The 25587-nt window shown below is 33.3% G+C and overlaps 1 protein-coding gene across 1 annotated transcript in view; it reads right to left on the bottom strand.

Annotated features, from left to right (window-relative positions):
- Nucleotides 1-25587, bottom strand: part of RABGAP1L (RAB GTPase activating protein 1 like) — a 654847-nt gene that overhangs the window by 524909 nt on the left and 104351 nt on the right. Inside the window, exons 9-11 of the mRNA XM_069480240.1 lie at nt 13089-13155; nt 8276-8378; nt 5373-5539 (exon numbers count right to left, since the gene is read on the bottom strand). Coding sequence (XP_069336341.1) covers nt 5373-5539; nt 8276-8378; nt 13089-13155 — 337 coding nt within the window. The remainder of the gene's footprint in view (nt 1-5372; nt 5540-8275; nt 8379-13088; nt 13156-25587) is intronic.

Genomic DNA, 25587 nt, shown 5'->3' with positions numbered 1-25587 from the left:
GAAAAGAAAGAAAGGAACAAAGGAACTACAAAACAGTGAGAAAAAAATTAATAAAATGACAATAATAAGTCCTCATCTACCAATAATTACTTTAAACACAAATAGATTAAACTATCAAATCAAAAGATATAGAGTGGCTAAATGAACACAAAAATAAGATCCAACAATATACTATCTACAACAGACTCATTTTAGCTTTAAGGATACACACAGAGGGAAGGAGAAGAGATAGAAAAAGATAATTCTATGCAAATGGTAACCTGAATAGAACAAGGTGGCCATATTTGAATCAGACAAACTAGGCTTTAAGTCAAAAACCGTCATAAGAGACAAAGAAGATCATTATATAATGATAAAATGATCAATTCATCAATAAGATATAACTGTAAATATTTATGCACCTAACATGAGATCACCTGGATATATAAACCAAATATTAAGAGAACTGAAATAAGAAATAAATGGGGCCGGGCGCGGTGGCTCACGCCTGTAATCCTAGCACTCTGGGAGGCCGAGGCGGGTGGATCGCTCGAGGTCAGGAGTTCGAGACCAGCCTAAGCAAGAGCGAGACCCTGTCTCTACTAAAAATAGAAAGAAATTATATGGCCAACTAAAAATATATAGAGAAAAAATTAGCCGGGCATGGTGGTGCATGTCTGTAGTCCCAGCCACTCGGGAGGCTGAGGCAGGAGGATCGCTTGAGCTCAGGAGTTTGAGGTTGCTGTGAGCTAGGCTGACGCCACGGCACTCACTCTAGCCCAGGCAACAAAGTGAGACTCTTGTCTCAAAAAAAAAAAAAAAAAAAAAGAAAAGAAATAAATGGCAACACAATAATTAAGGACACTTCAGTACCACACTCTCAAGAGTTGATAGATCATGCAGATAGAAAATCAGCAAAGAAATAGCAGATTTGAACAACACTTCAGACCAAATGGACCTAACGGACATATAAAGAACATTCTATCCAACAAGAGCAAAATACGCATTCTTCTCACACGTACACGGTAAATTCTTTAGAATAAATCATATATTAAGACACAAAATAGTCTTAACATTTTCAAGAAGATTAAAATCATATCAAGTATCTTTTCTGACTACAATACTATAAAACTAAAAATTAATACAGGAGGAAAATTGGAAAAATTCAGAAATATACATAAACTAAAGAACATACTCCTGGCCGGGCGTGGTGGCTCACGCCTGTAATCCTAGCACTCTGGGAGGCCGAGGCGGGTGGATCGCTCGAGGTCAGGAGTTCGAGACCAGCCTGAGCAAGAGCGAGACCCCGTCTCTACTAAAAATAGAAAGAAATTATATGGACAACTAAAATATATATATACAAAAAATTAGCCGGGCATGGTGGCGCATGCCTGTAGTCCCAGCTACTCGGGAGGCTGAGACAGTAGGATCGCTTAAGCCCAGGAGTTTGAGGTTGCTGTGAGCTGGGCTGACGCCACGGCACTCACTCTAGCCTGGGCAACAAAGCGAGACTCTGTCTCAAAAAAAAAAAAAAAAAAAAAAAACATACTCCTGAGCAATCAATGGGTCATAAAGGAAATCAAAAAATATCTGAGACAAAATAAAACAGAAACACAACACACCAAAACTTATCGTATGCAGAAAAAGCAGTTCTGAGAGGAAAGTTTATAGTGATAAATGCCTACATTAAGAAAAAAGAAAGCTCCAAGCAACCTAATTTTACATCTCAAGGAACTAGGGGAAAAAAAAAAAAAAAAAAAAAAACTAAACCCAAAGTTAGCAGAAGGAAAAAAATAGTACACTCTAGAGTAGAAATAAATGAAATAGAGAATATAAAACCAACAGAAAAGATAAAAAACCTAAGAGTTGGTTTTCTGAAATGATAAAATTGACAAACTGTTGGCTAGACTAACCAAGAAGAAAAGAGAAAGTACTCAAAATCTTAAATGTAACAGGAGACATTACAACTGATACCACAGAAATACAATGGATCGTAAGAGACTATTATGAATAATTATATGCCAAAAAATTGGTTAACCTGGAAGACAAGGATAAATTCCTACAAACAAGCTACTAAGACTGAATCATGAAGAAACAGAAAATCTGAACAGAGCAACAAAGATTAAGGAGACTGAATTAGTAATAAAGTCTCCTAACAAAGGCCAGGACCTGAGGGCTTCACTGCTGAATTCCACCAAACATTTAAAGAAGAATTAATGCAATCCCTATCAAAATCCCAATGGCATTTTTCACAGAAATAGTAAAGGCAATCTTAAAATTCATATGGAACTCAACAGCCAAAGCAATCTTGAAAAAGAAGAACAAAGCTGTTTGGCAGTTTCTACTTATCATACCACATACCAATTCCATTTCTAGGTATCTACTCAAAAGAAATGAAAACTTATGTGCACACAAAGACACATACACAGCAGCTTTAATCATACTAGCTGAAAAGTGAAAAAAACTCAAATTTTCAACAGATGAATGAACAAATCATAGCATGTCCATAGAAAGTAATAACATTCAACAATAAAAAGAATGAACAACTGACATACAACATGGATGACTCTCAAAGACATTGTTACATGAAAGAAGCCTTCACACAAAAGAAGTGTAGGATTCCGGTTGCTGTATATGAAATGCTAGAAAAACAAACCTAATCTATAATGACAGAAAGCAGATCAGTTGTTGCCTGAGGTTGAGAATGGGGAAGATTGGCTGGGATAGGCAACCTTCAAAAGTGATGGGAATATTGTATATCTTAATTTTGGTGGTTCTTATTCAGGTGTATAAATTTATCAAAACTCATCAAAATGTACAATTAAAATGGGTACATTTTATTGTGTGCTAACTATACTTCAATAAAGTTGATTTATAAAAGAACCCTTAACATGGACTGCAAAGTCTCACCTGATCAGGAAACTAGCCTTTGTTCATCATCAACTATTGAGCTCCCAGTCTTTCTAGCTCTCAGGGCATTTACACTTGCTGTTTACTACTTCTATCTAATTAATTCTACTCCTCTGTTAGGCCTCAGGTCAAATGCCTTTCTCCGGACAATTTTCCCAAACTCTACAGTTTCAGTTAGCTTGTTAAATGCTGTCCTTGCTCACTGTAAGCAGAAATAAATGAAATGAAAATCCCATTTTGCTCTGAGTGGACACCAATCAGGAACAAATTACACTATCATGTATTCCCCCTGCCCACAGATAAAAGTCCTGCTATACTTGAGAATAGGAAAACTTCCAAGAAAAAATAATTTGGAACAGGGAATCCCATCTAGCTTGATGTTGCCCCCAGGAGTCTGGTCTAATCCTGTTAGGGGCACAGGACTAGTTCTGGGTTCATTCCGTAAATCCAATACTCTCAGAATGAAAGAAATAGCTGTAGGTGTCTAAAGTGGAAATCACTCAGAAGTGAAATTAACTTATTCTCCCTTAAATCCGTTAAGGTAGCAATGACCTGCACCCAGATTTTCAAAGGTAACTTTTAATTGCACTAAATGTTCACCTAATTCCTTCTTTCTACCAATGTTGTCTAGTCTAAACCAACATCCCCAGATTACCATCAATGACCACAAACCAACCCAGTCTCTGGAATTGCAGGAAGAAGCTAGTCTGGCCTTACAGCAGCATAGTCTGGTTTAAGGTAAGTAGTTGTAGTCTCAGCTCTCACAATAATTACTCGTATGAATTTTCACAATTCACTTAACTACTCTAGATTTCAATTTTTTTCATTTTAATTATTTCTACTCAAGGTAGGTATGTCTTCATATGTGGACAAGTCAATAGTCTATTTTCCATTGCTTTCAATTCTTTTTCTTTAATGTAGAAGATTTAGCACTAAAGTTAGAAAACATCTTCTTCATAATTAAGATTCATTCAAATCAATCACATTTGATAGGGTTGATTATTACAAGTGAATCTAATGTAATCTTTTTAATTCATATGAAGTGGTCTCATGTAGCATTTTTAATGTGTTATTGCTAAGAAAATTCTCATGGTACTTACCACTCAAAGTCATCAACATTAGCAATTCTAAAAAAAAATTTGATAATAAAGATCTACTCTATATTTTATATGTATAATATCAGATAGATTTTTATATATTTTACATTTTATATATTTTATATTTATATACAAATAGGGGGAGAACAAGAATACTAGAACTAGGGGAAAAAGCTAACTTTTTCTCAGGTCTCTAGGAGGTAGAATTTATATCATAATAATTTATTGTCACTGGAAAAAAGGCCAACCCACTTTCTATACAGCTCCTTTATTCACTATTATGCAACTCTGAATAATCTTTTGGCTCAAAATGAAGAATCCCTTGATAATAATAACAACTCAGCTATCAAAAAATCAAAGGAAGGACAGAAGGATGGGAAGGGAGGGAGGAAGGGGGGAAAAATCTCATAACAAAATATTAAAAGATGCTCAGGAGACTGAAGTTTTGAATATTGCTCATATAATCTTCATTAGAATATGTTGCAAAAACAGTCCACACAGTAATAAAAGTCAAACCACAGTTATAATAATTTTATCAAAGATGAAAACCACAATCATTTCAAAGTATCTAGTATATGAAGCCTAAATGAGCCATGACAAGTTTTTTAATACGAAAATAGATAAGTGGTTTCTGTATTTGTTCACTGTGCTGGTGCTTGCTTTTACCTCATTACAGTTCACATATTATGGTGTATGAAGCAGCTAGCATTTTAAAACTTGAGAGAGTGGGAGTACTAAGAAAAACAGCATATAAAGGATTTCCATAATAGAGCATTTTACCCTGATTTTTAAAAACTGACACTATTAGAATTCAAATTATTTTTCACTGTTACCTTCTTCCTTTACTACAAAACAAAAATTATATGTTTTATCTACTAATACTGCCTAATTTAAAGATGTCATAAAACCCTAATTTTGTTCATTTAATATTAAAATAATTTTGTAACTTTACTGATGAGTCAAATAAGATGTACGTATAATGTAGCTTATCTAATATTACAGGAAGGAATAACTATGGAAATTAGGTATTTCTTGGAAATTGTTTTATTATAACTTTATACGCATATGATATTTCTGTGCCTTGCCTTTTTGGTTTCAAGTAATTGTATATAAAAGGCACAAAGGTTGCTTTATATGCAGAATCAATACTTCTATTATGTTCACACTTTACAGGTTTCTAAGGGAAAAAGTACATAATTCTTACACTAGGTGGGTTTTTAAGCTTATGTTACCTAGATGTGGATTTCTCAAATACCCTCTTGGTTGACTTAGAGTATTATTTGATTTTCTGAGAAAATTTATTGCTACTTCACGAATTATCTGGGCATTCAGAAAGAAAGAAAGAAAAATATGTGTTACTTTATGAAAAGAACAAAAAGGTCCTACCTGTTTCAACCTCATGAAGAAAGTCTCTGTGAAAGTCTTTCTGCTGAAATACCAAAATCGCTCATTTGCAGGGTACACACGAACTACTGTCTCCAGGAGAAAGCGGACAGGCTCCACCACCTCCGTGACTACCATATCCACTGCCACAGTCATGTATACTCGTTTATCTGTAGTAGAAATTTTCCGGGTTTTATTGTGGCTTTATCACTCTTTGATTATTTAAGAAAACGAAGTTTCCTCACTTATGAAAGAATTAAGGTTCTTTACAATCATATTACCTTCTATATTTATTTTTAAATGTCCCATTATCACTTTTATTAAATATGTAACCAAGTATTTCAGGCACTAAGTATCCTATCTTAATCAAATGTCCAAATCTGATAATTTTTTTTTCATTCCCAAAATCAGATCCTTGACATAAAAATAAATAAAATAAAATGTTATTCTAAAACCATCAGATTTTCCAGATAACCTCTGGAAAACACAGAGATTTGTCCTTTTATCTTATAAAAAAACATACTAGAAATTATTAGGTTTGTTTTATGAGTTGCATGGGAAGAATTGTCAAATCAAAAGAGAAGCACAGCCTTCTCTATGTTAAACTTGTATAGGTAATATGTTATTGATATAGATATTTCCATGTTGTATCCTTTAAGGGTAGTCCCTGGAAATTTGTCAGTACCCTCATTGTTTATAATATATATTAACCTTCAGGAAAATTATTAATCAAAGCATCAAAGAAATAGTTCTGTGTAGTTTTCATATATACGTATATATGTGTATACATGTATTAATATATTACATATGATTTTTATACATATATAAAATCAGAGTCCTGAAAGGTGCTTTTAGACAACAATAGTATAGTGTTATTAGTCAAAATTCTAGTTATTATTTAAAATGTCTACTTCATTTAATTTGAATCTAGAATCTTCAAGGCTAGTGTGTATTGATTTTCTTCAGTTTCACTATGATGGGTCTAAACATGGATTTCATTTTATTTTATTTACCCTGCTTGACATTCATTGGGTTTTTTTTAATCTATGGCCTAGTCATTTCATATCACTTTATAATTTCTTAATTGCTTTTTAAATACTTTTAAAATGTATTTCATTCACAATTAAACGAAAGTCCAAATAACCAAGCCCACCCTTAGAAAGAAGGAACCTTCAATAGTGGTTTTTTTAAATATCATACATTTATACACAACTACACTTCTATTAATATTATCAAATTCAACAAAAAATGTATTGCATTCTTACTAAATACAAGTATTACACCTGCCGATTCAAGAGAACCTATGACTTTCTAGACATGTATCTGATCTAGAGGACCTTAAAGTCCAGAGAATTATAGAGGGGTAAGATAGAATAACAGAAGACAGAATATAAAACTCAACTAGATCTTAGTACAGTAGAAAGATCCAAGACTTCATCTCTCAGGGCCTAAATTTCATCCATAAAAATCAAACTTTATTTGATTCATGAATTCTCTAAGTAAAATGTAATTTCAAGGGCACCATTTGGACATTTTAAAAATCAGGGCAACATTTTTATGTGGCAGATGAAATGACTTTAAATTTACAACACATTCTATTTTGGATCAGAATATTATTAAAGTTTATTTTAATAGAACAAATAAATTCTAAGTAAATTTTCTTTTATTTGAGGACCAAATGTATATTAAAATGCATAATGAAATTAAACTATGTGTTATATTAAAACCAGGTAAAAACTACTTTTGTAACTTGATATTTGAAATTCCTCTCTCTTATTCTTCAAAATTATCAACAGGCTTAGTTTCTCATTTTTGTGTTTTCTTTCTGAATGATTATAAGAAAGAAGGTTACAGGCTGGTATTTACAAACATGTCTCCAGAAATAAACTGTGGGTGTAAAAATTATTTATTGTTAATACATGAAAAGCTAAATTTTATATAATTTTTTTCCTCTTTTTAGTCCTCATTTTTAGACAGCTTGATGTGTGATCAAATGTATGCAATTTACAGAAGTAGTGAATACTCTTTTTAAGGAAATTAGAGAATAATCATCACTTTAATATTCTTCATTAACATATTATATTACCATTCAGTATTCACTAATGATGCCTGTATTTTAGCCAAAAGTCTACTGTGGGTATAAACTAAATAACATTAAAACTAAAGATAAAACAAACTAATCCATTATATTCTACACATGAATTATTGTTTGACTGACAGTAAAGCATTTAGGGTAAGAATATAACTCATCAAGTAAAACTTTAAATTTAGTTTAAAGGCAGATGATAGAGGGGCAAAAAAAAACACAGGCAATTAAGAAATATCTGGATAAAGTAAGAATAAAAAATGGAAAAATGACAAATATGACTATTTAACATTTGTAAATTCTGTTCAATGCTAGACATTTTAAATAAAACAAAAAGGTAAAAAAACAGGAAAAAATATTTGCCACAAATGAAATCTTTAATATATATTACTAAGATTCCAAAGGTCAAAAGACTGGCACCAATAATTATTAAATGAAAAATACAAGTAATCTATACTGTTAAAAATAGTTAAAATAATAATCAAGATATGCAAAACTCCAAAATTTGCTTCATCATTATCTTTCATATTCCTCCATCATTCCCCCCAGCTAAAACAATTCTATGGTGATATATGAAAAACAAAGCCCAAATGCTTTCTACATAATCTAATTAAATTAATTCATATATCTTTTAGAGGGATTCTTTTGGATAGTGGGGGTTTTCTCATAGTAGCATAAAGTATAAAAAGGAACCTTTAATTCTAAATAAAAAGAATATCTTCATTTTAAATGAGTGTCAAAATTTTTTAAAAACATGACAACATTGTTCATAATATAAAATTTAAAGCAAATGAAAAGGGATTTTTTAAAGAAAAGTCACCTTTTGGGGTTTCCTCATTAAGTGCCAGAAATATCGGTGCATTGGGGTTCCACATGCCAGTGATAACATAAGCTCTCCCATCATAGCTCTTTCCCATGGATTCCTATAAAAGTTCAAACAGGAATCACTGATAATATATACATCAAGACTATTGCCACTTTAAATTGTATCTTATTTTAAGCAATCCAATTTATTAAAATTTAGATTAGCAATCGAACAAGGGCTTTATTTTCATTATAAATTTTTTTCACCCTACAAAAGCATTTCTTTAAATATTAAATTCTCCTACAACTTTCTCCAAACACAGTTTCTATTTAGGGGCATGTACTTCTTGGGTAAAAGGAGGCATGCCCTTACATGCTAAATCACAAAACATAACATTGCTATGAAGTGATATTTAACTTGATCTTATGCTGGTTGTCAAAATCTCATATACCCACACATATAAGGATATACATTCTTTCTATTAAAACTATAATACAGAATTAAGACAATTAAACTGAATTAATAGCTCACCATGGGGGAAAAGTTAATATTTTTCTTCTAATGGTCTAATTTTTAATGTATTCTTAAAATATTAATTTACTTTATAGCAATTAATACCTTCAAATTAATATTTTATATTATCCATGACAGATATTTGTATACTTTCTTATAATCATAAGTTAATATTAAACTAATTTTGGTTTGTGAGCAATATCCAAGTATATTAACTCTCTCCCTCATTTACTCCCTCCTTCTCTCTTTCCTCTTCATGTCCTCCGTTCTTTAAGACTTTTACCAAGACAGTTCTTGACTCTCACTAAAAAAGCTAGCAACTGCTACAGCAAAAGCAAGGTCACATATGGGTTGTATATATATGTGCAGGGACACAAGGAGTAGATTGTCCCATGCAAGAACAGCACACAAGCATACAAGTATGTGCACATGTGAAAGAACGGTATCTACAGTATTGCAATTTTCTAATTTCCTCATATTATGAATAGTACTAAAAGGGTCAGACTAAAACAAAAAAGAAGACTTTTCTTTTTTTTCATTATTACCCCCCCACACAGATGCCCCTCTGAACCCCTATAAAATTATATCAGTCATTTGGTAATCACTGTGTATACTTTTCTAATATATTAGTAATATTTCACTAATCAGATTATACAGCTTGAGTGCAGGGACTCTGCATTCCAGAGATGAAGTACACTTAAGGCCATTCATAAAAAAATCCACTTAGCACCCCCAACACAATGTGTTCAAGGTCTCTCTCTTGCACACGAACGCGCGCGAGCGCATATACACACACACACACACACACACACAGGCGCGCGCACTCTCTCTCTCACTCTCTCTCTCATTCTCTCTCTCTCTCTCTCTCTCACATACACTCACATACACTCCCATTCTCCCATCTCTACCCCCTAACTAGGCCCCCCTGATCAGAACAGGAATTGACTTCTGACCCAAAAGAACCCAATCCATTTCTGGACTAGCACTTTTTCTGTGCTTGAGTCCAAAAAGATGAGCTAGACCAAACAAAATCTCTCTTTCAATTAACAAATAAATACCAAAGACAGTGGGCACTCGGCAGAGGAAGCTAAAAGGTTTTAATGACAAAGGCCATCATAGGCCACATAGAAGACAAAGTTATAACAAATTATGAAGTAGGAAAAAATATATTTAAAAAACAGCAGAGTATTTGGAAACTGCTAAGTGGTAAGAAAGAAATGGAGAAAATAAACATTGAAAAACGTTAAAAAGTATAAATCATGCAGACAAAAAACCAAGGCAGATACTGGGAGGCAAGAAGGAAAGGAGGAGAAGCAGAGGGAGTGAGGTCAGAGACAAAAAGGCAAAGGGGGTGGGGAGGGAGTAAGGAGAAGAGAAAAAGAGAGGTTATCACAGATGTAAGGATTAAGAACTGATTAGTAAAACTTTCACTTTTTTACACATACATACACATTACAAGTGTACTGGATGACAACATAAAATGTATCTTTTTCGTATTTACATATATATATATTTTGTTTTGTTTTGATTCATTACTAAAAGTCATAAATAAAATGTATTTTTAACTGTGAGTCCAGCAACTGGTCTAGTGTTAATAAATGGCTAATTGTAAAGGTCCACAAACTTTTTGAGCCATCTCCAGATTTTAAATTGTGTTCCAGTTCCAAGAAACCTGCCTCGACTGGGTTTTCTGCTTTTCTTGGTACCTTGCTGTTAGGCTTTTTGTAGATATCAATAACTGTGGGTCAAAAATTCTCATTTCTTTATACCTACACTACAAGTACCTTGACCAAAAATAAATACTCTTTTTATTGGAAGAAAATGGAGTCTCTGTTACTTGTACTCCTCCAAAAAACTAATTTTGTTTATATATGATTTTATTTATACACACACACACACACACACACACACACACACACACAGAGTCACATGTTGCTTAATGACAGGGATACATTCTGAGAAACGCCTCCTTAGGTGATTTCATCATTGTACAAATATCCGGGACTGTACTTAGACAAACGTAGATGGGATAGCCTACTACACAACTGGCTATACGGTGTAGCCTATTGCTTGGAGGCTACAAACCTGTACCAAATGTTGCTGTACTGAATACTATAGGCAAATGTAACAAAATGGTAAGTATTTGTGTATCTAAACATAGAAAAGGTACAGTAAAAATACAGTATTATAATCTTAGGGGGCCACTGTCATATAGACAAGCTATCTTAGACCAATATGTCATTGTACAGTGCAAGACTGTAATATAAATAAGTATGCATATATATTAATGGTAAGTATGACTTTCATTTTACAAAGATCTTATATTAAACTAAATTTATAGATTTATTAAACTAGAAAAATGTTAAGTCACCCTGCTTATTAGAAAACATTCACAGGGAAGAAAAGTCTATATTGCCTAAAAATTGTTCAAAACAAATAGAAAAGTCTCACAAATTCTGAAGTTAAATTAAATGTTATTGCATACTTTTTCAAAATTTGTCAGAATATATAAGAAGGTGAAATTTGTTTCTAGTGTTCACATGGTATTTGGGTGTGTCATAGAAGGAGGAGAAGTATTAACATATTGCTCTAGAAGGCAAAACTAAGAATAATCAGGTAAAGTTATAAGAAATATGATTTCAGGTGATTATCAAAAATAATTTTGTAATAACCAGAACTTTCCCTTAGACTTTAACATAAGGTAATAAGTTCCTTTTAATTAGATGTAGTCTAGCTGAGGCTCAATGACCACATATTAGAGACACCACGAAGATTAACAGCACTGGATAATGACAAACCACAACTGTTAATAATTACAAATATAAACCTCCCATTTGCCCACCTAGTTGCTGTGCAGGTTAGCCCCTTCTCTGTCCAAGAGCATGAATGCTCTTTGTTTTTGATATGGACTCAAAGGTGGAGGACTGCTCTGCAAGTTAGACAGACATGATGCAGAGGCCTCAGAATCTCACATCAGGTCTATAATCCTATAATCTGAATTTAGATTTTATGGACAATCCTCTGCCAGTGATTCGCCTTAATCTTTTAAATTCTGAAAGCCCATGATTAATTAGGATCTAGGATCTTAAAAGTTTTTAAAAACACAATGCTCCTAAACTACTTCTTCATGAATTTTCCAGAGCTCCAAAATGCTATGGCTTGCCTTAAGTAAAACCACATTCATTACTGATATGTGGTGAAGAGAGATGGATCAATAGCTAATTAATTTTTTCCCATTCAGTGTAACTGGTTGCCCTTACCTGACCTAACCAGGCAGTACTTCCTCTGTATTTCTTCCATGGCTCATATGACCACTAGCAAGAGCACTTAACCCATTGCTATGGTTACATACTTAAAAGGTCTGTTTCCATCACAAGATTATGAACCCACACATGGTAAGAGCTATATTTTACTCATTTCTATAACCCCAGCACTTCACACAACACTTGGTATACAAATAGATCCCCAAAAGCCTGAATGACCATTCCATTATTGCTAGGAAATCAGTGTTGCTATTACCATGAAATAATTCAAGGAAAAAGTTGATGTAATTAGTGATATTTAACTGATGCTTGCAAAACACAGCTGAAAGGAAGAAAACATAGTGCTTATTATTAATAAATATAAAAATCTCAATTCACTAAGTAAGGAGCTTTATACTTATTTCCTTATTTTAGTGTTATTGCCTACATTTCCAAATCATAAAGTGAATGTTTTCATTAACTGCAATATCAGAAAGTGTTTCTGTTTAAATTTAAGATGGCTTACTACTTTTATACAAATACCAACTCTTGAATATATATTAACCTTTAAGGGCATTCCTTAAATAAATACCACTCCCACAGTAAATATATTTTGCTAAGAACAAGTAATGAAGAAGAAATTCAGAAAGGAAAATGCTTTAAAGAAAACAAAAGCATCCATCATAATACTCAAATTAACAGCAGTGCATTAAAATAAATGAAAGGCACCATATTCACGCTAGGGATGCTTACTATAATTATGTACTTATTATTTTGGGCTCAAACAAAAAACATCTTCCTAAGAAGCCAGACATCTCTGTAAGAAGATGAATAGATGGACATTGTCATACACTATCCTTTTATTTGCTTTCAACTTGCATATGACTGCTCTGGTAGAAATTTTCCTAAATTCCTCCCTGACAACTTTAAGTTTAGGTTTCCAAGTTTAATTACTATTGTACATATGAAAGAAACAATTTTGACAATATGACAAAATTTTTAAATAGAAAATACTTTTAAATATAAAATAACTATCATCTATACTTGGTTAAGGTGCTTAAGATTATCATTACCATATCCAGTAAATGCATGTCACTGTTCTTCACGTTTCGACCTGGGCTTAATAACATTCCAAAACATCTGAAAATATTGGGGGGGAAAAAAAGGAGAAATAAGGTATCAAGAATATATAGAAGCCCAGTGAGCAAAAAGCCTTTTTATAATAACTACACAATCTGAGCTGTGTACTTACAAAGAGCTTTAATTTTTTTCCTAGGAACACCAGAAATAAGAATTCATGGAGATACATAATAAAAGCACATGGAAATAATTTATCTAAATTCCCAGATCTTTATATTGCATGTGGAAGATTACCAATGGTCAGAATCTGCCGTAAAAATGGCCACAAATTGTTGATTGAAAGAAAATAAGGTAGTGATATATGAATTAATTTCCAGGAAGATAAGAGATGTTATTTGCCTTAGAGTTATTCCAACACATAGGTCAAGATCAATTAACACAGTTAAGTCAAAAAGGAGGTTTTTAAAGATAAGACGACACTGTGCTCTCTCTTTGCATCAAATCAGATTAACAGAAAGTAAACTATTACTCTGGGCCTCAGTAGTCATGTTAACTGAGTAACATGTTAATACTGTACTCTTAGTTTAAGTTATATAAATTTTATTACCAAATGTGCTGTTATATTAGTGAAGATATTATCCAACATACTATTAATATGCTATTAATTATCTACGTTGCTCTGTGCTTCCCACCGCTAGAGAAGCTTTAGGAATACTATCGATATCTCCACTTTATTTGCAAAGGATTTTCATAAGCTCTAAAATTCAGCTAAATCTAAGATTTTTACATTTGTTAAGCTATTATTAATTCCACTTTAAGCAAAATAAAGTGCAGAGAAGGTAAGCAATTTACCCAAATTCATATTGCTATTAATTAGGTCTTGTAACTCAAGAGGCAATGCAATCTATCCACAGCGTTTCTCTGCCAACACATGCCCACACTTACAAGACTGTTTTCATTGTAGCTTCCCAAAATTTAAAGATACGCTATTGGGTACCTTATAGAAGGGGTAAAGAATGTAACTAAATTAAACACAAGAGTTTTAAAATTTCAAATAGTGCAAGCTGAACAGTCAACATTTAATCTGATCTTTACTGTTTTCCAAAGGTTTACTTTCCTAGCAGCATGTCTTTTTCTTACATGAACAAAGTAAGTGATTGCTCCTATCCAAATATAAGCTTAGTAAGTATAACAGAAATAATTATACTCTAACGTTCATAATTTCAATATGATTACTATACACAGCATCTCTCTCCTATGAATTCCTATAATAAACACTCTCTGTGCAAATTAAATGATAATTAATCATGCAATTCACTGCGCTACTTCTTCCACTAATGGCTTAAATTCTTGCTAAGCAAGAATAAAAAATTTAATTCTTTTTCAGATATAAAATTTGGTTTCCCTAACTAAAAAGCCAGATCAATGAGGACAGATTTCTGTCACATGTCCCTACATACTTTGCTTCAGCTTGTATCTCTTACGGGTTTAGAACAATTTTCTATGTTATAGGTTTTTCTTAAGTTACAAAAGTATTATATGCTCATTGTAAAAAGTCAATAAATACATAAGTATATAAGGAAAAAAATAATTTCTCCCTTTTCTCTCAGCTCCCTTAGGAACCAATGGTAACAGTCTGGAATATATCCTCTCTACCTTTCTTTTTGCTCTTTCTGAAAATTTAAAGTTTTGTACTATTTTGTTTCTCAAGCACTTCCAGATAAATGGTAAAACAGATAAAATTTTATATTTTCTTAGCATAATATTCCTATAACAAACTCTACTGAAAAAGGAGCCTTAGGTTTGGATTTTCCTTAAGCAGCAATACTTATCACCTTATTTTTGAACTTTGATATATTGTTCTTTTCCTGACTTACAAATAAAAACCCTGCCACCAACCAGCAGTGTGACCTTAGAAACTCACCTAACCCCCTTGGGCGTCTGCTTCCTCTTCTAGGCGGAGGAAACAGAGGCCTCTCTAACAAGAGAGGTATAGTACATGAACTTTAAGAGTTCTTCCAGCACTAAAATTACATAATTTTTCTATCAAACTGTATTAGTCATTTCCAAAATTATACTTCATTAAAGCACATCAGGATTCCTACGGAGATTAGCAAGATCTATTAGGAATAATGTGTCAGAAATTAGATTGATGTTATTAGTAACAGAAATACCTAATGTGAATATTACATGTTTTCACTGGGGAGTTCAAAGTATTCAACCTTCTCTCATTAACTTTATAAATAAAGGAGAAAGCAAACTGCTCTCCCATCTATTTTCTCAAGGAGTTCACAGTCTAGTCAGGGAGGAAAATAAGTAAACAGACAATTACAACCTGATACGGTCAATTCTATGATACCTATAAGTACAGAATGTTAACAAAGCAGAGCAGAGACACACCCAACATTATTTATTATATAGTAGATAACTGACCTGACCCAAAATTTTAAATCAAACCTCCTGAGAATGACATGATATTATCATATTAATAATTATCATAATAGAAGCTTATTATTTATTGACTGTCTTAACTTTAAGCCAGACGCTACTACACTATTGCACTTACATTTCAAAACAACCTTCATATAACAATGATAAAACCAATTTCAGAAAGTAGAAGTGATTTGACCAAAGTGACATAGCTATTAAGTTATAAGACTGGGATTCAAGCTCAAGTCTATCACTACAACGCTGTATGGTCTTTTACATTCTAGCCTGCCACCTCCCTAGGCTATCAGCAGAAAAGACTATAAATTCCCTGAGTGACTCTGGGCAAGTCACAAACTTCAAAGTCTCACTGTCCACATTTCTGAAATACAAATACCTGCTTACATGTTCGTTATGTTAATATAAAGTAGAAATGAAAAAAACTCATGGTGAAAGTGCACTGTAAACTATAAAGTAGTTGCCAATTATAAATTACTATTACAATTTCCATTCTCATTAAGAAGAGAAAGCTCTGCCTTCCATAGTATACTTAGTGAGTATTTACTCAAAATAGAGTTTTAAGTAGCTTTTAACACCAAGTTAGATTCAAAACACCAAAAACTCAGCATCTCTAGTATTGCTTTAGACTTAAGGAAAAAATGAGAAAAATAGATGTTATGTTAATGTCCTACAATAGGAAATTTTAACTTTTCTTTTTTACCTTTGCCTTTAGTCCATTAAAGCATTAGGAATTCTAAATATCTCCACAAAGACTACAGATAAAAATGGAAGAGAGGGAGAATCTCACCAATCATCAGTTAAAGAACACTGTCTCTTGCTGTTCTAAACTTTTTTTATTAAAAATGAGAAAGTGATGACATAATAGAAAGGGATAAACAGAACTGCAAATAAGAAAATCTATAATTCAATTGTAGTTTTTCAGAACAATATGTAAAACACTAAAGCTAAGCAATTTTATAAAAATTGGAATCCCAGTCAGTCTTACCCTAAAGAAGCTAAAACAAAATGATAGTTGGGAAAATCTCCTATCATGAGAATCATTGAGATTGTTTTTCCCTTACTAAAGGAATCAAGCAGAGAAAGATACACAGGCATTCCTCACTATGCGCGGTAGTGTGGAATCATAATAATAACCATACTAGCTGAAACTGTGCAAAGTGATCACATAAATCAATAGGAATACTTATCATGGTTCCGTGATATTTAAATTTTTTCATTAAAACTTCCAAACTCTCTTATTATCAATTATAAATGTATAGGAAAATAGAAAAAAGTAAAACTTATTTATTTAGTACTTTGTCATTTAAAACACTTAGAAACAGTAAAAATGAAAGCACTTTATTTAAAAAAAAAAAGTATCAAGAATAGTTAGAACAGTGCTTGCTGCCTTCTCATATAATCTACAATATGAAGTACCTTTTTTATGTCTTGGCAAACTGCCATATTCCTTTTTAAGTTTGGATCACCAATATTTTATCCTTTGTATTTTCAATGTTGTGAAATATCTCCAAGAGTTCCTTTAATGTGAAGTTTTTGCCAGAGTCATTTCCTCTGGGACATTCATCCTTTTCATCACAACCATTCTCCTTATTTATGCTGATGAGTTCATCTTAAGTAAGCTCTTCTGGCTGCATATCTAGAGTCCACTAATAGCGGCAGTGTCAACACTCCCACAGTCAGCTACTTCTACATCTCCATGGGTATCCTATTCAAATCCTGAAAAGTTATTTCTACAATGAAGTTAAAACTTTCACCATACAACAAGCATACTATTCATTGTTGTTGCCTGCCATGATGCTTTTTTTTTTTAGTTGCAGGCTTTATATCTCTTCCAAAATTAAGCTAAAAAAATTGCATGATCACCAGTCTCCCTGTAATTATTAATACTATTTCCTTTCAACGTGCAACTAACTTCAATACTTTGGCTTGAATGCTAGCAAAACTGATTGGAGGTATTTTTATTATAGTCTTCAATCCAAAGTAGAAGTAAATTATCCATTTCAACCATAAGTGGCTTTCTGTTCCTAGTGAAACTTAAACTAAAAGAAGTTGGAATGATTTTATCATGTTTTTTAAAATTCATCAGACTTTTTCAATACAGTTCATATCACAGCTTTGTGCAAGCCTACGTCTCATCCTATCTTCATTCTGCTGTCGTTATTTTCAGATCTCCTAAAATCACATGCAATTTCACTTTCAGCATTTATCACTTTTCATTTCTTTGCTGTAGTTTTATCTTTGTTAGCCAATTTCCTCTATTATCCATTTTTGTAAAATGTCACATGGATTTATCACTGGGACAAGGAGATGACACAACCACATACTTTGCTGTTTGTGAATGAACTGAATAACAAATGCACTGTGATCAATCCCCAACAGATTTTGAAAGTAAAATGATTTACTGGCCACTAATCATGTATTTATGTAGTAACTTGTACACTGAAGAGCTAACAACAAAGTTTGTACTTTATGCAATTACAGTTAATAGACTATGGTAACAGAAATTTGAACCATGTGGTTGTGAGAATGGTGTTATTTAACTAAAACATGGTAACAGAAATTTATGTGTATCATGACTATGCAAAGCAAAGACTGCCTGTATATATACATAGATTGTAAATAAATCTGCCAAAGATTTTGCCTTAACAGTCACAGGTAATACTGATTCTGCAGGCTACTTATTCCTGATTATCATTCACAAAACACCAATAGACTCAGTAAAAATCATGATTGTGGTGGTAGTAATAGTACCATCAACAGTAAAAACAGTAATCATTTATTAAGCATTTATTCTGTGTCAAGGCTATTCCAAATACTTTACAGTTACTAGCTAATCTTCCCAACAATCTTAAGAAGTTTTGTTGTTGTTGTTGTTGTTTTGCTTTTTGAAACACAGTCTCACTCTTGTCTCCCAGACTAGAATGCAGTGGCATCATCATAGCTCACTGCAATCTCAAACTACTGAGCTCAAGCAATCCTCCTGCCTCAGCCTCCAAAGTAGCTGGGCCTCCAGGCACATGCCATCATGCCTGGCTAATTTTTTTCTATTTTTGATAGAGAGAGTGTCTTGCTCTTACTCAGTCTGGTCTCAAACTCCTAACCTCAAGCTACCCTCCCTCCTTGGTCTCCCAGAGTGCTAGCATTACAGGCATGAACCACCTCACTGGGCCAAGAAGTATTATTCACAATTTACAAATTGGAAACTGAAGCACAGAGAAGTTAAATAACTTCCATGGTCACTGTAGAGCCAAACCCAGATGAGGAAACACCACAGTTGTTGATCTTAAAAGTTTCATTTTACTAACTGCAGTGTCATCAGTAATGGGAAAGAGTCTCTCCATTAGGATTTATACTTATCAGCAAAAGAGATTAAAAAACTGGTTACTCCTTTCTTTTCATTCATGAAGTAGGAAATTTCATTTGTTCTGCAAAGATTTCCTAGTACACTAGGACAAATTACTAGGAAAAAAAATAATTTAAATAGATGCTTAGGATTGTCTTAGATCTGCTATGAGTACAGAAAATTTAACCTATGGGAAGGCAATAAAAGAAGAATTATTATTTTTAGGTCAACATTTTTTTAAATTATCAATCAATATACTTCAAAAACATATAACTACTTCCATACCATCCTTGGGCAATGTTCCCATTACTTCCACATTAATAAAGGGTCAAAATTCAAAATGAGGAACCCTAACTCAAATATGAGTACTTTTACTCTCTTCAAATACAAAATGAGAACTTAGCTACAGTCAGATAAAAAAAAGTACAATATTAAAAATTATAACAATAAATTTCAAAATCTAACACGGTTTAATCACTGCTAAAAACATATAAAATCAATTATTTTGCTTTTCCATTCAATAAGACAACAAATTTGGATAGTGATACATTTGGGCTTTTGTATATACTAGGTATATGCATCAAAATAATGTCAAATTACAAGTATTTTTACAACTGAATATATTTGTAAACACAATTCAAAAACATCAAAAAGCATAAAGAAAAGTAAAATTTTCTCCTCTATAGCTACAGCTGGTTAACAAGGGCTCATTTTTCTCCTTCACAAAGGTAAATCAAATTTAGATAGGGTTGAACCAAACATCAACAAATAATATTAATTCGATTTTATGAGAACATTTAAAGCAAAAGCAACTTCACAAAATTTTTGATAAAATAAGAATACCAGTGATTTCACCTGAGTTTCTTTTTCTTTTATTTGTCATTTCACTTCGTTTTTCTAATTATCCCTTCTTTTATCTACAGTCTATATTTTCTTCTCTATTTATTCATATATATATATTTTATCCTTTTCCTGTAGAGTTTTATCTTCCTTTATGTAGTTGAAATAGAACTAATATGATTTAATGAAGAATTAGATATTCAGTAAGAGAGAAACGAGTGGAAGATGATTCTAAGTTGATTCTAAGATTCCAACCTGAGTAACTGGAAGATTCAAATTACAAATTCATAAGACTGTGAGAGATTACAGAAGAAACAAGTTTGGGATTTGAATTTTTAGTTTGATTTTTAAACGTATTAACTTTGAGATGCCAAATGAAGATCTGAAGTTGTTGGATATACAAGTTTGGAAACCTCAGGTCAGAGATAAAAATTTGGAAGTCATCCATTTATAGATATATTTAAAGTCATAAGAATGGATGAGCTAACCTAAGGAGCAAGTGTGATAGAGGAAAGACAGCTAAAATAATGTCTTTGAGAAGGCAAAATAGAATAAAATCTAGTATACAAGTAGAAATCTGGCCTTAAAAGCATGGGCATTTCATCCAAAGAAATAAGAGAGAAGGTGGAATATGTGAGTAAGGATGAGATAAATTGATAGACAAGGAGATGGGACTATCTGAAGTTCTACTCTTACTACTTCTATTGTCTTAAATAAGAAAAGTTCATTGGCTGACAGTAAACATGGTAGAAGTTTAAAGAGAAGGTGTGAAATCGTCTAGGAGAGAAATGGAACAGCCTGTCTAGTAAAGATTTCTGCCAACACTGAAGCCCAACCGAGGTAATGGATATGAATCTGAAGTAAAGACTATCAGCATGATTATATGTTTTTTGTTGTTTTTTTTCCCCCCAGCTGCATTTAACTACAAGTGTTGGTGCAAAGGAGCAGAAAGTTGGAATTGACTAGAGTTGGGAATATGCCAGGAGAATAGGAAGATGGGAGAGAAAGCAAGAGAGTAGTAGGAGTATATACAAAGGAATCACCTATAAAGACAGATAATGGAATCTAAGCTTGGAAAATCTAAGTTGGGAAAGAAGTAAAACTATGGGTAAGTGGGTGACAGACGGTAAAAACATGGGAGGACCATAGATTATTAGTCTCAGTGGAATCAAAAAATTAATGAAATTGAGTAAATAGTAGTGAATTAGAGAGATAAGAGGTGGTGAACAGAGAATAGGATACTTGAGATTATAAAGAGAGTGCAGTTTTTGGTAATGGCAACTTCCAGGGTATGACCATGGAAGTAGGTGGTTGAGATAGAAAGGAGTTGTTTAGAAAAATCACCACATATATATTGAAATTGCCAGTAATTAATATAAGCATAATATTAAAGAAGGTGACAGTGAGCCAGGAGCTAAAATCTTCAAAGAATCTTGGGAATCCCAAGGATTTATGGATAACTGCAAGGAGAAGTTAGCAGATAGTAAAATCTGATAACATGAACTTCAAGGCTGGGAGTTTTTAAGGAAGAAAAAAAAATAACAGTCTGGAAGAAGAAAAAACAATCAAGAAGGATACTTACACATCTTGAGGCCAGAAGTACAAGGGGTGGGAGAAACAGAACAGCTGTCATTTGAAAGGGCTGTAAAAGAAGCAGTAGACTCAGGCAAAAGCCAGATTTTATAAAGTGAAGATAATATACAGAAATAAGGTTGAGGATAAAGAGAACTGTGCTGATGATGGACTATGAGTTCCAGAGTATAGAATGGTATGGTCTAGGAAGTTGGGCAGGAGTGAAAGATGGGAGTCAGATGAGGGGACATATAGAGTCATGTGGGGACGAGGATCTGAGTATTGATGGAAAACCTGGGAGTCATGGACTTCCTTCAAGGCCTGAGGAAAACAGGCAAAACAGAATAGTTCAATGAGGCTGGATGTTGCGGGTAGGAGGAAGGATCTTGGCAGGGGCACGCAGAGATCTAGAGAACCCTGCTTTACTCCAGTTTTGGCCAGCCAAGGTGCCCAAGTCAAGGCAGGAGAAGTATTATCAGAGGAATGTGGAGTTCTGGGTACCCTCTTACTATTATTGAGGAGGGAGCAGGAAGAGGAGCAAAGTATATGAGTGTGAACAAGGTTTTACTTTAAGTGTATCAGGAAAAGAAAGATGACTTCTGGGTCCCAAAGAGATTCTCAGTTGATGTGCTTGCAAAACAGTAAACCCAAACATATATTTATTAGGCTTTATTTCATAACCTCAACTCACAAATTTTACTGCTCCTCTGAAGAACAGATCCAAAAGACCTATCCTATACTTCATAAAAAGGCCTTCATTTAGGCAAATACTTCCTGAAGTAACAAACCTACACCTACACACATGCATACACATACATCAAGGAGGGAAATAGTGACTTTAAATGTGATTCCCAGATGAAAAACTAGTAACAACAAAATGCCCTTATGTTGAGAATCCCAAGACCACCTCAAGTTCTATGATTTTCTAGGAGGACTCACAGGATTCAGCATATAGTTCTACTTATGATTTATTACAGTGAACTCATACAAAGCAAAATCAGCAAAGAGAAAAGGCATAAGGGGTGAAATCTGGAGAAAACCAGGCACAAGCTTCCAAAAGTCTGCTCCCAGTGGAGTCACAGAGGATGTACTTAATTCCCACAGCAACAAGTTGTGACAACATGTATGAAATGTTGTCTACCATGGAAGCTCAAAGAGACTCAGTGCCCAAGGTTTTTACTAAGGGTTGGTCACACAGGAACCCTCTGCCTAGCATCTACCAAAATTCCAGACTCCCAGGAGGAAAGCAGGTATTCAGCATAAACCTCAACTCTTGTGCAAACACTTTAGGCACAGTGAGTCACTCCTGTCAGTTCTGGGAATGTTAGAAACCCTCTCAAATTACAAGTTTCCAGAAGACAGTCAAGAGTCAACCTTACAAGCAGCACCACAGAAATAGCAATTTGAGGCCTGCTATCTAAACTGTTTTCTATACCGTTTTATCTCAGTGTTTATATTTTAAGCAAAGAAAGTTTTAATATAAAACAATATCATCTGTGTGTAAAATAATATAGATTCCTAAAAGCTCAATTTCACATAAAACAGTTGAATCAAGCTATAGAAAGCTTTGATCTGTTATCCAAAGAATAACAGTTTCCCACAGTAGAGTGGAATAATGAAATAATTCACCTGAACACATAAACCTTAAAGAAACCTTGTGACTAAAAATTAAAGAAATAACAGAAGAATAAAAAGGATGAGTAAATGTATTAAAATATATTGAAAATAGGAAAAAAAGCAATATTTAAAGCAAAAATATAAAATTTCACTTAAAAGATTTAACTTTTGTTAATTAATTGCCTAAAGTCCTTCTAAATAAAAATAATGTTCATAGGTCTTCTTTCCTCTTCTGTTCAAATGACCCAAAGATCTTTAAAAGGACAACAAAAAAACTATGCTGCCATTAAAAATAAAGACAAAATATTAGTAACTAAGCAATATTTACTAATGAAATAAAATAATCATATCCCATCTATAGGTACTTAATACTTTCCCCTGTCACCCCCCTCCCAAAAAGTCTTACAGAACAGTCAGATGAAAAGGCTTGAGGAAGAATAGCAAATCCAATACCCTGGATTCCAATCTTTGTGTTACTGCTTATTAATAGCTATATTTCTTAGCAAGGCAAAATAACAGGCTTTAGCTTCTTCCCCCTTTCCCCCAACAAAGTCAATAAAAGATAATCTCCACTGCAGGGTGTCTTGCTTTAGTATGAAAAAAAAAAAACTACACATTAAACACTTGGAATGAATATAAACATGTGGTAGAAATCATTAAATAGTAGTTATTATTCTTGCCATTATTATGACAATTAAAAGACTAGCTAAAATAACCAGTTGTTTTTTATTTGTTTGTTTTGTTTTTCACAGAAAATATCAGAAACTTTATCTGTGGAACTAGTTATTATCATTAGATACCAATTCAACTAGATGCTGTCAGTCAGGGTCCAATAGAGACAAAACACATAATTTGAGCAGGAAAAGTTTACTATAAAGACTTATTAACTGTAATAAAAAAGTAACTATAAAAAGAATTACAACTCTGAGGCTGAGGCAGAGTACCCCAAGGAAGAGCAAACTTGGAAGTAGGCTCCTTTCTCTAAAGCTGGTATTCAGACCTCACTGTAGTAAGTATGACAGCAGCCCAACGAATAGTAAAGAAGTTTGCTGGACTGCCCAGGAAAAGCTGGACCACAGGCAAGCAAGAAACAACCTTCTGCGGTACAGGCAGCAAAGGCTGGCATGGAGGTAAACAAAGGAAGTCAGGGCTCCTGGAGCCAGGTTACTGGCAAGGTGATAGATTCTAGGTCTGGGGCACACAGTGTCTATGTCAGGAGAACATTAGGAGGGCCTCACTGAACCAGAACCAAAGATGTGAGCTCATGGAGGGACTGTGTGCACAGCTGGGTTGAACCAAACGGCAAAAGGAGAGCCTCACTGTAAGTCCCCCCACCTTGCAGCAAGAGCAAGAAACAATTGCAGCACATCAGAAACTGGAAGAGAAGCCCCTTCTTCCTGCAGTGTCCCTCCAGCACCCTCTACTGGCACAATTTATTAGTGTGCTTGCTGCAAAGATGAAATGCTTGAAGTTCAATTAATCAGATTAGGAAAGAGGGTAGATATGGAGTCAAGTGGCAATAAACTGATAACAGGCATAAAATATGGATATAATTTCCCATCTCTTTTAGTTACTTAACAGCCAGGTTACAAATCCAAATTCCTTAAACCAATAAATTAAGAAATTATTATTATAGTATAAAAGTATACTGTGATTAACAAAAGGATTCAAAAAGAGCTCCAATAGAGGGCTGAAGATTGTGGCAATGTCAATTTCCTAGTTGTGATATTACACTATAGTTATGTAAGATGTTACCACTGGGGGAAACTGGGGAAGTGTACATGGAGCCTCCCTGTACTATTACTGTAATTTCTTGTGAATCTATAATTATTTTAAACTGAAAAGTTTTTTAAAATGAGCTCTAACACCTAGAATCAATTAACTTATAAAAACACATTACAAAAAATAATGTATGTTTTCATTGCTCATATAAAAATAGTATTTCTTAAAATATGATGCTGAAAAGGGAATAGTAGAACATACATACTTAATACACCAAGATGCCACTCCCTCCACTGGGTACTAGCAGAAGTCAGCACCCTATGGATTTGCAGCAGAAAGATGCTGAAAATTCTGTGTTTATTGAAAGTTTCAGTCCCAAGGCTTAGAGACAGATAGAAGCTTCCAATTATCCACTCCCTAAAGCATCTGATAATGCCAATAGCTTTCTACCAATTGTCATGTAAAATCACTATCATAGAGTATTTTTATATAAATAATACCCTGTTTTCCTAAAGAAAAAGAGGGTTATTTTTCTACTACCTCAAAAGAAAACACAAAAAGACAAATGAATAAGCTTACGGAGCAGCTTTTAAAATACTACGCAGAGTTACTCCACTAATTTTTTTCATTTTCAGGAAGAGGAGGAATGACGTCCTTTAAGAGAAATTATTAGAATATCTAAAACTCTTGATTTTGCTAAAAAAAATTCATAAATATACTAATTTATATAAGAGAATAAAACATGCAAATCAGACTAATACCTGGGAAACTTCAAGTCAGTGACTTCAGCTTCTTTCTAAATAAACTAGAACAATTTGCTAGGGTAAAGGCAAAAATATGTACTAAGTAAATTCCACAAAATACCTTCAGAATAGTCTGACATCAAATTAGAGCAGCAAAGAAAAAAGAATAAACAATTCAAATTCTACCATCTGTCAAATTTAGTGATG

The sequence above is a fragment of the Eulemur rufifrons genome, chromosome 8 (genome assembly GCF_041146395.1).
Source record: "Eulemur rufifrons isolate Redbay chromosome 8, OSU_ERuf_1, whole genome shotgun sequence".
Lineage (NCBI taxonomy): Eukaryota > Metazoa > Chordata > Mammalia > Primates > Lemuridae > Eulemur > Eulemur rufifrons.
This window is presented reverse-complemented; position numbering and strand designations above follow the sequence as displayed.